This window comes from Rhinolophus sinicus, chromosome 4 (genome assembly GCF_057876585.1).
Source record: "Rhinolophus sinicus isolate RSI-liver-muscle chromosome 4, RSI-T2T, whole genome shotgun sequence".
NCBI lineage: Eukaryota > Metazoa > Chordata > Mammalia > Chiroptera > Rhinolophidae > Rhinolophus > Rhinolophus sinicus.
In genome coordinates this window covers 9,133,951-9,149,026 of record NC_142504.1, presented here as the reverse complement: position 1 = coordinate 9,149,026, position 15,076 = coordinate 9,133,951, and the positions used below count along the sequence as shown (strand labels likewise).

At 36.0% G+C, this 15,076-nt stretch overlaps 1 protein-coding gene across 2 annotated transcripts in view; it reads right to left on the bottom strand.

Moving 5' to 3' along the window:
- Positions 1-15,076, bottom strand: part of DPY19L1 (dpy-19 like C-mannosyltransferase 1) — a 73,071-nt gene that overhangs the window by 18,458 nt on the left and 39,537 nt on the right. For both annotated transcript variants that reach the window (XM_074340990.2, XM_074340989.2), the window contains exons 11-14: positions 11,932-12,018; positions 9,805-9,864; positions 9,198-9,278; positions 3,993-4,094 (exon numbers count right to left, since the gene is read on the bottom strand). In XM_074340990.2, coding sequence (XP_074197091.2) covers positions 3,993-4,094; positions 9,198-9,278; positions 9,805-9,864; positions 11,932-12,018 — 330 coding nt within the window. The remainder of the gene's footprint in view (positions 1-3,992; positions 4,095-9,197; positions 9,279-9,804; positions 9,865-11,931; positions 12,019-15,076) is intronic.

Below are 15,076 nucleotides of genomic sequence, written 5' to 3'. Positions count from 1 at the left end.
AACAATCCTGAACTGGAAATTTCTAAATTGTCACTGATTTGCTTATTACCAACACTTTCCCTTACAAAATAATCCCACATTATTAAGTCAAATAAAGTATACTTTCCCAGATATGTTTGTAAAGATAAATCTAGCTTAACCATACTAAAAATACTGGTACATTTTAATTCTACAAAGTATACAGTAAGTAGCATTTTCTGATTGTCCCTCTCATTAGCCCAATCTTTTCCATTTATTATTCTGTGTTAGACAAGTAATTTTGATTAAGTTATTACACAAAATGCATATTTCATGAGTTAGAAGTCCTATTAAAAGAGACGTTTTATGTTTTTATCTTACTATTTACCTTTATAAACATTTGCATAGTACTTAATGTTTTTAAATACATATGTATATTGTAAAATTTAAATTGTCATTAAGCAACAATAATATAACTTAAACTGTTTTATTATTTTAAAAATTAGGTATTTACTAATAACAACTAACAATAAATTTAACAAAAATTGCAAGATACAGGTGTTTACCTTAAAAAAAGCAATGTGTCAAAATTGTGTTAAAAGTTTTTAACGAAATTTAACAAAAGAGTTCAAACAATTTTAATACTCCAAAAGTTTGAAAGGTATTTAAAAAACATTTCTCTTAAAAAAATCAGATTAGCATCAGACTTTGACAGCAATATTTCAAACCAGAAGACAGCAGAGTAACTTATGTAAGATACTCAAGCAAGAAACTTGAGCGAAAGCTTTGTGTCTAGCCAAACTGACCTTCATGTATAAAAGACACTGATAAAATATTTTGAACATGTAAAAACTCAGGGCTTATTTCGATAAATGAGCCCTTCCTGAGGAATCCACTGGTGAGCAAGCTTCACACAACCAAGAAACGGCAGGAGGGGCTTCACAGTGAGCTTTAAAAATACTGAACTATGAAAATAATGGGGAAATAAAGGTGACAGGATAGTAGAGTGGTCATATGTGTGGACACTGCAGATACAGGGGGACTCTCAAAAATGGGGCTCGAGGGGGAAGAGTACAGAGGAAGTAAAATAATGTCCCTGACTACAGTATTACAATACATTAGAAATGAGTGAGCATAAGGGAGGAGCAAGAAGTGACTAGCTAAGCTCAGTATAACGCTCAGTAGGAAACTAACAGAACAGACTAAGGTTAACATATAAAAGTATAATATAAAACAAAATTATTGCACTCCCTCTATATCAAAAGATATACCAGAGAGAGTTCATGCACAAGAACAAATGCAAAGGAAATGAAACACAGCGAGAGATGTGTGTGCATGTGTGTTCTATTACAATTACAAATTCTTTCATTTTACTATTTCTTTGTAATTCTTGATTTTATTCTAAGCGTATATAGTGAGTTATATGTGCTCACTGTAAAAGCTAGAGAATGCAGGAAAAACAGAGGAGATCATCAATTTCACATTTAATCAGCTGTTCAGCATTTCCTCCCCGATGCACTGTCTGCTCGCATCCTTCACCTTTCTCTGCACGTGTCTGAGGGGGGGATGTGTTTTTGGTGGGTGGGGGAAGGATGAGTCCTTGCTCACTTTTTTATTCATCCAAACAAGCTCCTATACTAATTGCATTAATCTCGTTTCATTTGTTATATTTATGGCAAGAATCATCCCAGTTAGTCGTTTTTCTATTTTTACAGTATTTAATGGTCAGATGTTTTAAGTTACATGCAGACAAATCTATTAATCATTCTCATATGCGTTTTGCACTGGTATCATGCTCATTAAAAAATGAAGTTACTGTTCATTGAAATGTCTCTCAAATTTATTTTTCAGGCTTCATTTATTTTTAACATGTTAATTAACTGAAATGAAGTTTGGTGTATAATGTGATACAAGGCTTTAACATGACTCCACACCCCAAGTGCAATTTTTCAATTAATGTTCAAGAAATAATACATCTTTTATCCATTTATCTGTGATATCCTCTTCATTTCACATTAAGTCCATACACACACATAGTTAAGAATACACATGGGTCTATCCAGCATGGTCTATTTTGGGCCATAAAAATGTTCCTGTCTTAGTATCCCTGTACTTTAAATCCTGTTGCTATCCATTTTCATGTCTGAAAGGGAAAGATCCCCATAATTTTTTTAAATTTTCTTTTAACAGTATAATACACTTCATACATGATTACTGTAGAAAATTTAGGAGATGCAAATTACAAAAAAAAAAACGTCATCTATCATCTGTCCACCCAAAAAACAGTGTTAAAATTTTGCTCTTACACTTTATTCTCTGTGTGCTAATTGTAGGTAAATAAGGTCGTACCATTTTGCTCACTCCAATACACATCTTAATTGTCTTCGGTATCAGTAAGACATCATGTTAAATTGCTCCCTCCCCACCACCATAGGGACGTACCATACAATGGACGCACTCTCTGAACTGGCACCATGACCCGTCTCTACAGCACAGTCTCTGTGAAGATACCCAGGGAGAGGGCGTGGCAGGCTGGAAACAGCTCTGCCATTTTCTCCAGTGACCGAAGTCATGGTGTGTCTCAATAAAGTTTCTTCTATCACGTAACTGACGGTTCGTACTCTGAGGTTGCAGTGACACGTATACCCTCATTAATCTCAAAGGACTTCTGCTGTGCCCTTATTCCCTGCTGGTGTTTGCCCTATACTCCCTTTACTGCTTCCCTGAGGAGCCTTCCTATGCTACAACACGCGTTTTAATGCCTTTCAACAGACTCTTCCTCAGTTTCTTTCGGCAGGGTGCACACTATCACTTGTATACTTTACTCAGCCACTGTGTCAGAACCGTCTGCCAGAACACGGGGAATGAAGTCAGACAGGCCACTGGCAGTAAACACCACATGTGCAGGACATGCCCCACTCAGAACGTCTGGTGGATAAGAGTCTGCAGTGTGGTGCGCTCTCATCCACTGGTCTGTAACTCAGGACATGGGGCTCGTCCAGTGGGGGGCAAGGGCGAAAGTGATGTGTCAACAGAGTATGTCGGCCAGTTTAATACATACACACACACAGCTCTGAAGGAAAATGTTTCACACATAGTATCATCATAAATCAGGGCCACATAGGTAGTGTTAAAAAAGAAACATACAACAGGATGCCAAAACAATGTATGCAAGGGGACACTTTGGCCAACGTTGCTCAAGCAGTAGTTTGCCGTCATCAGAAGTGTGTGGACGCTGAGGGTAACCACTTTGAGCACCGCTTGTAATAGCAGAAGTCAAACGTGACTTGTATTCATCTTTTGTTATCGGTATATTTTGAGTATTATAATTTTAATACAGGTTTTTCCTTTCTTAAAATGTGTACACATTTTTTGGCACCTTCGGTATACATGACTGTTGAACCAAACCAGCTCCTAAAGTAGTGCAAAATAATATTTTATATAAAATACGATTAAACTATCAAAGTATTTTCCCGTGTATCTCAATTTGTCGTCACACTATCTGTTTGTAGCACACTACTAGAAACTAGTAGCTATGACACAAAGAATGAGAGTCACTTGCTCAAGTACATTAAGTAATACTGCAGACTTCTGTCTCCATCTAAACATCTGAATACAATTTTGGAAAGAAAAACGTTATTGGAATGAAAAATGTACTCAATGGTATTTCAAAGCAATGAGATCATTCAAACAAACCACCACAAAGTGAGTGGAAATGTAAGAACCTGAGCTTTGCTGAGTTAATGCTACCCCTAAAAAGCAGCAAGTTGAAATGCCGCTGTTTCCTCATCCACAAAACCACTGCTAGTCTGAATGCATGTTTCTGAATTACTAAAATGGGAAAAGATCATGTATTTCAGGGAGCTATACTAATGTAAATAGGAACATCTTTCTCTAAGCTGCCAGATTTTCCTTTCCCTTCAAACTGAGATAACACAGAGAGCTCAGAGTCTGAAATAACAGGAATACCCTTTTAAAAAATGAATGAGCTAAAAACCTAAGGGGAAAAAAATGACTTAGAAATCACATCTTACCTCCTTTTCCATAAAGTCAAACTCTGCTGCACAGGTATATAATAAAGTATCAAAATCCTTGTAACTGAAGAATTTTGATGTCAATAAGTTGCCAATATGAGCCTAGCAAGGGGAAAAAAAAAAGAGGTACCATGAGATTAGGCCATGCATGGTCATGACGCATTTGAATCTTAATGGCATCTAAGAATAATCCTCACTACATCACACAGCTCACTGTTCTCATACAGTGAGCCTTCGCTAAAGCAGAAAGTACTGTCCCCTCAACTCCAGTTCTCCCTTCCTTTGCAGACAAATGATAGCTCCAACCGTACCCTGGTTTTGGTGTGTTGATTTATCATCAAAGAATGCGAGTCACTTGCTCAAGTACGTTGATCTGTCATCAACATACCACAGTCTTTTATCCTTGGGTTTTCCCTGCTCAATGTGCTAAACCTGGCAAAATACAGTCTCTCCTTGGCTACCGGGAGAGATGGGCTTGGTAACACAAGGATGTGTGTCCGTCATAAAGGGGCAAAGTGTGAGAGAGTCAAGAAAAGGAAACACTACTTCAGATTTCTGAAAAGGGGACTGAAGGAACTGAAAAGACCTTTTGCAAGAAGTAGAAAATGGGCAGGCCTATCAGCATGCACCTTTTGACTGACAAGCAACATCTGTGTAATTCTTTACATATTCCCGAATGCTCTCACTTAGATCCCCTCTTCTCCCCACAAAAACCATGCGAGGATGGTGGAATTACTTCCATTTAATAAATGAGACAATGTTGGCCAAACTTTTAATTCATTATTGTCTAAAAAAACAGGGATCCAAGAAAAGGGGGAAATTACACCTAAAACAAACTACAACTAAAATCCCAAATGGTATCTCGATAAGGTGAGAGTAGGAACTAATGGGTGGTGGGAATGTGCTGAAGAGTTTCAAAACACTGCCTTGTTGGGGAAGAAATGCATGCTAGTAAGTTTAAGAAATCAACAGGGAGATTATACAGCGCCTAAAATAGCATACGGAAATTATCTGCCCAACTAAAAGTAGAAAAAAAATTTAAAAACTAAAATAGTTGGTAAATCTCAAATACTACAGAAGAAACAGGTCCCCAAATAATGATAATTGCCTTGCCATATATGTAAAGAGCTTAAATTTACTGAAGGACAAATGCTCTAATTGGACTTAAGGGGGAAAATCCAATATTATATTGTCTATAAAAAGACACACTTAAAATAGAAGTATGCAGGAAAGTTCAAAATAAAAGAAAACAAGATACACCAAAAAGATTGAACCAAAGAAATCTAGGTTAGCAATTGTAAAGTCTCATGAAATTGCATTCAAGCAAAAAAATTTATGTAAAGAAACAATGAATGACATTATATGCTGGTAAAATAAATAGCAAAGCTCGATTATATATATATCATGCACATATTTTCAGTTAACAGTATAGATTCAAAGTGTATAAAAAAACTGAAGAAACTGTAGGAAGAAATAGATAAATTGACAGTGTTTAATAGAAATGTTAAATATTTGTCTCTAAAAGAGAAAATGCAGACAAACATTAATATAAAACCTGAATATTAAGCTCACAAATATAGAGTACAAATTTCACAAAGAATACATGTTATCTTAAACACAAAACACATTTTTTAAATGTTCACAGATCATGCTACAATAAATTTCAAAGTCATATAATACAAATTATTTTTTCTAATCATAAATGCAATGAAATTGGAAATGATAACCAGAAATGGCTTTAAAAATCCTTTGGGGTAGAAACTAAGTAATGAAATTTAATAACCTTAGGTTAAAAAGAAAATCATAAAACAGTTAATTTGTAAGACACACAAAAGTGCTACTTACAGGGAAATTTATAGATTTAAATGCATTTATCGGAAAATAAAAGGTTGAAAACAAAAGAGCCAAGCATTTTCACTCAAGCATCAGAAAAAGCTACAGAACAAGCATAAAGAAAAGGAAGGAAATGAGGATGACAGAATTTGGTGACAAACAGAAATACAACAAAGCCAAAATGGACTTATAAAAAGGTGGTACTTTGAAAATATTAATACAATAAATAGAAAGTAGGAAAACAGCAAAAACAAACAAAAAGCACATCTCTTTATGACTAACATAATATTAATATAAAGAAATTTAAATAAAAAACCATAAAAGACCATTTCACATATATGTAAATATTTCAGTAAGAATTTTTCACTAATTGAATTCTACAACATATTTTTTAAAAAGACACAATCCATTTGATGACATATATGAAATGGATAGGTGACCTCTAAAGACATAAAACTACCAAGAACTTCTGAAAGAAACTGGATTTATAGCTGAAAATCCTCCCATGAAGAAAACTCCAGGTCTTGAGGGCTTCACTGTCGAATTCCACCAAACATTTAAGGAAGAAATAATGCCAATTCTGCACAAATTCTCTTTGAAAATATGAGATTGAATGCGTCCCAATAATTTTAGGAAGCTAGTATTGCCTTCAACCCAAAATGTGACAAAAACATTACAAGAAAATAAAACTACAGAATAAAACTCATGAATATAGGCAAAAATCCTTAAAAATAGTAGCCAACCAATCCAATGATACATAGAAAGAATAACATCATGAGCAAGTGAGGTTATCTGGGAAATACAGGCGGGATCAACACTCAAAACTCAGTGAGTAGGGGACTTTCAGACGTGGCAGAGGGAGAAGTTGGCAAATCCCCTCCCCCACTAAAAACTGTAACATCAGACAGAACTGTCAAAAACAACCATGTCAGGTTCTAGAAATTAAGCCCAAGTAAAACAATTTGAGATGCATTCATTCTTAAAGAACACTGACGCACTCTGGGCAGGAATCTGGGGGTCGTGCCCAGGCTGCCCCCCTCCACCATCGGCAGTACCATCACCTCCCCTACTGGGCTGACCCAATAGTTCTCCCAAGGCGGGGCTGGCCTACAAAAGCAAAATATTTGCTACTGTTGGGAGCTGATGTGTTTGGGGGCAGAGAGCAAAAACATCTATGCTCAGGGGCATTGCCGGTAGAAGTAGAAACTCAGTTAGGAAATGCCCAGTGAAAGCTCACAGCTCTGCCAGCCTAAGGCTGCAGTGCCAGTGCAGCGAACAGCAGACTAGCTAGAAATTTCAGGGATTCTGGAAATGAGACAACCAACGAGGGGTAGATAAGTTCTCACACACGTGCTAGTAGAGCCAAGAGCCCAAGCTCTCCCCAAATCTACGACCGAATCCACCACCGACGGGAGGTGGTGGTGCGCACACTTATGGAGGAGCCAAGGAGGTGTGGCAGGTAGGAACAGGGGGGACACACCTGACGTTCCAATCAGAGTTAACTCAGGAAGCCTGCTTGCAAGGCTGGCCCGAGGCTGGCGTCCGGGAACTTGGATTTCGGAAGGCTCCCGCCACCTACATGATAACAGTGGCTCACTGAACCTAAACTGTACAAACAGTGTGGTTTACGCTCAACACCTACAATCCTTCTGGGAGCCGGGAATTTGGATACGCACTGGGCAGAGGGTGCCTAAGTTACCAGCACCCAGTAAAAACCTTGGGGCACTGAGCTTCCCTGGCAGACAACGTGAGGCTTCTACCAACCAGTGTTGATACTAGGAGCAGGGATGGGAAATCCAGATGACACTGTGAAAGGCTCACTGGATCCCCTGAGGACAGGGAGGTGTGGCTAATTATCTCAATAGACAAGGGTGGGTGGAAATGCTTGTCAAGAGCTGTGCAGCTGGGCCATCTATGAGCTGATGTCCTTGATTAATGTTACAGATTTCTAGAAATATCAAGTTGCCACTGAATTATTTCTAATTTGGAAATAACTGTTTTTGTAGCCCTTTCTGGGGGCCCAACACAAAATTCGGCTGTGAGAGAAAATGACAATAGTCATTTTAACCTGAATCAATACCTTAACTGGTTTGTCTTCCCCCAGTGAAGACACAGATTCCAAAAACCTAAGACTTGGGCTCTTTCACTTTCCTTCCTGCTCACTCTCTGCATCCTGGTGACGCAATCACCTTTCAGCCCTCACTGTCACAGCTGGCTTCTGGAAGCTTCCGACTGTCCTCTGTACATTCCTGCTGTACTTATGTGTATCACAGCTTTCATTCCACTGTATAGCAGTTGCTACGATTTGTTCTGATCTCCCACTAGACCATGTCTTATTCAGTTTTGTATCTCTAGGATTCATTCTACCGCCAGGCACACAGCAGGTACACACTGAATGAAGGAATAAATAAATACATTTTAGACCACAGTTTTATACTTTCAAAAATCTTTCAACAGGTTGTAGACTACCCATTTAACAGCCCAGTTGTTTTCAATCTTTTTCAGCAAAAAATTCCCTTTTCATGTGAAAACCTGTATAAATGTCCAATACGTAAGAGATTAAAGCTAAAGTGCCCTGGTGAAAGAGGGGTGGGCGGGGGGACTGGGAAGTGACAGACCCCACGGAAGAGTTCACAGAAGGCCGAGATGTCACAGAACCCAGTCGCAAAACCACAGCGTTAATCTATTACTGGAGGATCAAAGACAGCCGTTAAAATATATTACAGAAAAAATATGTGGTTTACTTTACTCTTTCCATGTGGGTTCCTATGTTGCCTTTTTTTTCCCCTTTTTTTACTAAAATACCAAAGTAAAATAGGCAAAGCAAAATAATGGACAGCTAGAATCCTTAAAGTTATAAAACAGAATTATTCTCATTTTATTTTGTCTCCTACCCAAACAGCAAAACAAAACAAAACAAGAACTTCTCTCCAAAAACTTGGATGAAATGACTTATAATGGCTTATAAATAAACCTTTTACAAACACTGACCATAAAATTGAGGCAAGAAAGAATAAGGCTATAACATGAGCGACAGTTTAAGAGGCTCTGAAGATAGTGTCTTTATCTGTTACAAAAGGGGATTATAAAGAAACCAGAGAAAAATGACTACATACAATTTGAGCGTAAGTCTCTAACGCTTTCTTGCTTCAGTATTTTAAAATCTTTGTGATATAGAAAGACCAATAAAATAACTGTGTCAAGAAATTAATTTTGGAGAATACAGACTGTATACAGTGACACCTTCTGTTATATTAAACATAAAATAACAGACTTCATCTTAGAATTTGGTTTAAGTAGTGGTTTTAATAACTCTTGTAATTCATTTTCAGCCTGTTTGATTCTTTTCAAGCTTAAGCAAAATGCACTTACATCATCTGCAATGCCAAAGATTTTAGATGTCAGGTACTTGAGTACGACAGTTCCAAATAACCAAAAACATCCTTGGATAACCTACAAAACAAATATACAACAAAAAATAAATAAACTGATGCTTCATATAGCCATTCCACAGACACAGTCTAGGAAGAAAAAAATAAATACTTTAATCACACTTGAAATAAATCTCCATACCCAAGAAAAAAACGCTAAAAAATGCACCTAAGTTAAAATAAATAATGTTACTCCCAAATCAAGCGGCTATCACTAAAAACAAAAATATAAACACATAATCTTATTATCAAAATTAATATATCTTATAGAAGATTTATACAGCAATTAGTTAAATCCCCTTTTACTAACAGTTTCTTACACATGCACTGTTCCTTAGGAAAGAAACATGGAATTCTTTACTTATCAAATATTAATCTTAACTTGCTTATGAAAGGGCAATTTGGCACATTAAAACTGAGCCTTAATATGTTATAAAATTGTTAGATGCCCTGCATTCCATAGATCATTTCTTTCAAAGTAAAACATTAAACCAATGACATATTTTAGAGAAGGAAAAACGTATGCATTCAAATAGATTGATTCTTACCCATAAACTAAGTTCAGATACATTTATTTTCAAGAAATGTGGTTTCACTGCCAGTATACCCTGCATGGAGAAAATAACATAGCATACAGTTAATACTTACTGACATAAATTCAAGTAAGTACCAAAGAGTACTTCTGACTAATAAGACTCTCAAGAAACTAAAATTCAGTACACTGTTGATGGTCCACACAGCATCCCCACAAGCTCACTGCCTTGAAGGAACAGCCCCACTTTAACTGCAGTAGATGAGGTCAGTCAGTGGCTTCGTCAAGTTGAAAACAGAATCACCACATATAAATTTTTATGGCTGATTTTACACCTCCCTGATTTACCTAAGAACCAAGAAGTATAAAGTAATTTCAGAATTGTATGAGTTCTCCTTAAGTTAAATATTAACTCTTAGAATAGACTACAAATGAGTTTTTCATGAATCAACTAAATACTCCTCTATCAAATCTTACGGTAAATAGACTCCCAAAATACAGTACCTATAGGGGTCTAAATCTATTATACTTCAAAGTTTGCAAAAATATGGTTGGAGACCAAAACGTAAATATAAGAACCCACATTAAATCTTTCCAGAAGTTTCTGAATATCCGAGAACACAAAATGTGCTAAGATTCAGGTTTCAAAGTGATAACTATAAATAAAAATAGGCAAATGTTTGTTTATAGTTCAATATGCAGAAACATGCTATATTCTGTAACTGTTGGCATCATTTATTTTTATATACCAAAATCTATGAAGTACATAAAATATGCAAAATTCATAGCTAAGATCCACCTCAGTGTCATGCACCCTAGTAGGAAACCTGACACACTGTAGGTGCACAAATGAACAAAAAGAAATTTCCTGCAAAATGCACTTAGATTCAATTTTATCGTACGTGATCTTCCCTCCAATGGCTCCCGGGTAGAGAGTCCCAACAGTCACGTACTTTAACCTGAGTCATAGCAGTCCCTGTATACACATGTAAAATAGGGAACTGAGTACCTTTTCACAGTTCCTAATTACAAACGGAATTCACTAACTGTAAGAACTATCATTAATCTCAAAGCACAGCAACTCAGCTAACGATTCCTTTTATCATTGGTGAAAACACAGCATCACCGCATGGTCACTGATAATTTCTATGACTAAGTACACTTAAGTCACACAACCTGAAATGGGTGGTGGTCCAGATTGGGAAGAGGCATATCCCTGGGAAAGGCGACCTTAAGGAAACATTATTTATAAAATGGGACAAGCAAACAGATTTGCTAATGAGATCTAGAAATCAAGAAAGCCAAAATGATCTGAGTAACTTAAATGACTATTTAGGAAGTAGAATACATTTCAATTAAGACAGTGCAGTATTTGTTTGTCTTCAGGACATGAGCCTCGGCTAAAGCACATGCATTTTATATGTAAGGAATAAATTCTTTCCTCTTAGAGTTGCAAAACACTGGAATGTGAACCAAATTGATAAAAATGGCATACACATCTCTGGAAATCCTTAAATTCAGGGAGATTTACATTTAGAAGGTCATCCTGCCAAAAGTGTCAGAGGAGATAGGTGACCTTCCAGCATTTGCTCTAATTCTGTAAGACAGGCTCCCGATAATCTAAATGTGTAGTGATTTAGCAAAATATAACTGAATCATCACCTGGTCTGAACTATCTGAATAATTCATACTAACAAACATGGTGGGGCGGGGAATCTACAAAACCAATGCCTCTGATCACAGCCATACAAGGAGGAGACACTGCTGTGATGATGCCACAGGGAGAGGAAAGGGGGGCTGGAGAGTGGAGCGGAAACAGGATAAAAACTACAAAGAGAGGAAAAAGAAATCTTTCTGAAACCAACCCTGGGACCAAAACTTAGGTGACAGAAAAGATGAGGATGGAGAACGGTAGGACAAATTAGACTGAGGTCAAGTGCTCTGCTTTCCAATATTACCCTTTGTTGTGTTTCTTTCCTGTTCTGGAAGTGAGTACTTGAGTACTCTATCACGTATAGATGCATTCCGTAAAACACCGAGATGGTTCTTATAGAAAAACCATCACGAATCCCAAGCCCGTGATAAAGAGATGAACCATTAGTTTCAAAAACAGGCGTGAGCCATGTACTTAAAGAACACTTACCCAAATAATCACCAAAGAGGAAGCATAATAAGAAGTTAATAACATTGAGTTTCCAAACATCAAAACAAAACAAAGTGCAAGAGAAACCTGGAAAAATCCAAGAAAAATATAATTAATGCACATAAAACAAAACAAAAAAACACTGCACATGCCCACAATAAAATTCAAACTGTTCGAAAGAGAATATGTAATGAAAATAGCCCATGTCCTATCCCACACTTCAAACCCCGAAAGATCACTATCAGTAGTTTCCTGGGTCTCATTCCAGGCATTCAATGTACAAATTCTAGTTTCTAGTTTTTAAAAACCACAAATGGAAACTTAACCCATAAGTTACACTATTGCTTTATTTTACAGTTGTTTCAGAGAGCTTTCCATAACAACCCAAACCAATCTAATTATTTTTGTTGAATAACTGAAAAAAGTATTTTACTCTAGACTTTTACCATAATTTAATTAACTGCTCCTCTGACCGCTGCTAAACATTAAATACCTTCCAGGTTTGTTTCAGTGTTATTTCGTTTTTCCTATTTCAAACTCGGCTATGATAAACACCCTTATGAGTGTATCTTATGTGCATTTCAACACATCTATGGGATAAATTACTGGAAGTGGAATTGATGGATTAGGGGTACACACATTTTAAAATATGAAAAAAATATCGAAAAATTGTCATACAAAATATTGTACGAATTTACTCTCTGACCAACAGGGTATGGGAGTTCCTACTGATACATTCCTGCCAAACCCATGTATTATTCTTTTAAATATCTGCCAATCTAATATGAGAAAAATGTGCCTTCACTGTTTCACTTTCCATTCGTTTACTGGAGGGTAGGATACAGCATTTTTTCTTCTATTTGTTGATTATCTTTGCGATGTATGTGTGTGTGTATGAACTGCCTACTCCTGTTGCCCATTTTTTTTGGTTATTTTCCTTAAGAGCTCTCTTTACATATTTTAGAAAATAGCTCCTTATCAAGCAAACATTGTAAATAATTTTATACACATGGATATTGAAAATGTCTTATATATGAATATTATTCGGCCATAAAAAAGGAAGTCCTGCCATTTGCATCAACATAAACGGACCTTGAGAATATAATACTAACTGAAAAAACCCATTCAGGAAAAGATAAGTACTGCATGATTTTACTTATATGAGGTTCCTAGAGCAGTTAAAATCACAGACATGGAAAGCAGAATGGGCAGTTTCCAGGGACTGGGGGGAGGAAGTAGAATAAGGAATTAGTGTTTAATGGGTACAGAGTTTCAGTTCCGCAAGATGAAAACAGTTGTGGAGCTGGATGGTGGTGACGGTTACACAACAATATGAATGTACTTAATGCCACTGATATGTACCCTTAAAAAGATTAATATGGTAAATTATATGTTATGTAGTTTACCACGATAAAAAAGTGGGGGGAAATCCTGTTTGGAGACAAAGTCTATGTATTTTTTTCCTTTACGTAACTACAGGACTTTGTAAAATGATAATGAAAAAAGAGATTCCACAGTTAGTAACTAGTCCCATAGTTAGTCACACCATAAAGCATATACCATTTACCCAAAGTAGGTCTACTACAAAGTAAATCTGTGTCAGGTGAGTACTTTTATACCTATAACTTTGACTCAACGTCCTCATCCACATTTGCCTGCGTCACTGTGTGATTGACCATCTAAATGCTTAATGATTATTCTGATTTTTACTGCAATGTAAAACAAAGAAACAAACCCATATGAAACAATTTGGGGGGAAAATTAAGCCAAGTGCAAAAAAAAAAAAGATGAATTACTGCCCAATCCCATTCATGAAAAGCTATTTAAAAATCCTAACAAAATGCAAGCAAAGTGAATCCAGTAATGTATAAAAATTGTGTTTACCCCAGAAAAGCGAGGTTTCTTAGTGTAGAAAATCAATTAATAGAATTCATCATTGTAGTATATTAAGGAGTAAAAAATATACAGGATCATCTAGAAAGATGTAGAAAAGCGTTTGATGAAGTTTAGCCTTTATTAATTTCTTTTAAAAAGCGCTGAAAGCATGAAGAGGACATATTAAAAGGATAAAGAGGCCAGCTTGAAGGAGGAGGCCAAATCGGGACCAATTCAAGCATCAAAATAAATAATGAAACAAGTGGATTATGCTGCAGTGCATAAAACAGATGTCATTTTCTCTTAGACATAAAAGAAAAATTGGTAAAAGATATGAATAGAAATGTCACAGCAAAAGGAAATACAGAATCCATAAAAATACCCAAAGATGTTCAGCTTTACTAAGAAAAAATACGAATTAAGACAAGATACCATTTTATACTTACCAGACTGATGAAATATAAAAGGATATAGAAAAACATGAACTGTTATATATTACTGCTTGAAGCAGTCCAATCACTTTGAAAAACGATGTAGTATTAAATGATGAAATTGAACATGTGTATAATTTACCACCCAGAAAGTCTACTACCAGGTAAATGTTCAAGAGAAACTTGACGCATATGCCCCGCAGGTATGTATAAGAATGTGCAGCATTATTTAAAAAAAAAGAGAGAAAAAAAATCTAAATCCCTTCAATAAGAAAACAGATAAATAAACTGTGCTTTATTTATACAATGGAAAATATAAAGCAAAGAAAACATCTAAACTCTAGTAACATACAAATCTCAGAAACCTGAGTAAAACTGTTAAGTCTCATAAAAGGATACCATTTCTACAAACCTTAAAAACAGTACTAATATTTAATAATAAAAATACATTATTTGGGAACACATATGGCAGTCATAAAGAAAAGCAAGTGAATTATAATTTAAAGTTAGGATAGTGGTTCTCACTAGGAGATGTAAGGGGGATGTGTTCAGGGCACCCCAGGGCTTGTTCAAAGTAACGACTGTCCTGTGTTTCAGCTGGAGGGTAAGCTCATGGTGTTCATTTTATAACTTTGTTCCTAACTTCCCTATATATTATAAATGTCCTTTTATATGTATCAATTATTAGAGAATGAATAATTATAATGGCATATTATAATAACATTAAAACTATAGGGAGAAAAATCATCAAAATTGTAAGAACTAATGACAAAGAGAAGACAAAATGTTTTTAAAGAATAAGCACTCATCAAAACTGACCATCCAGCCTTAGGACCTTT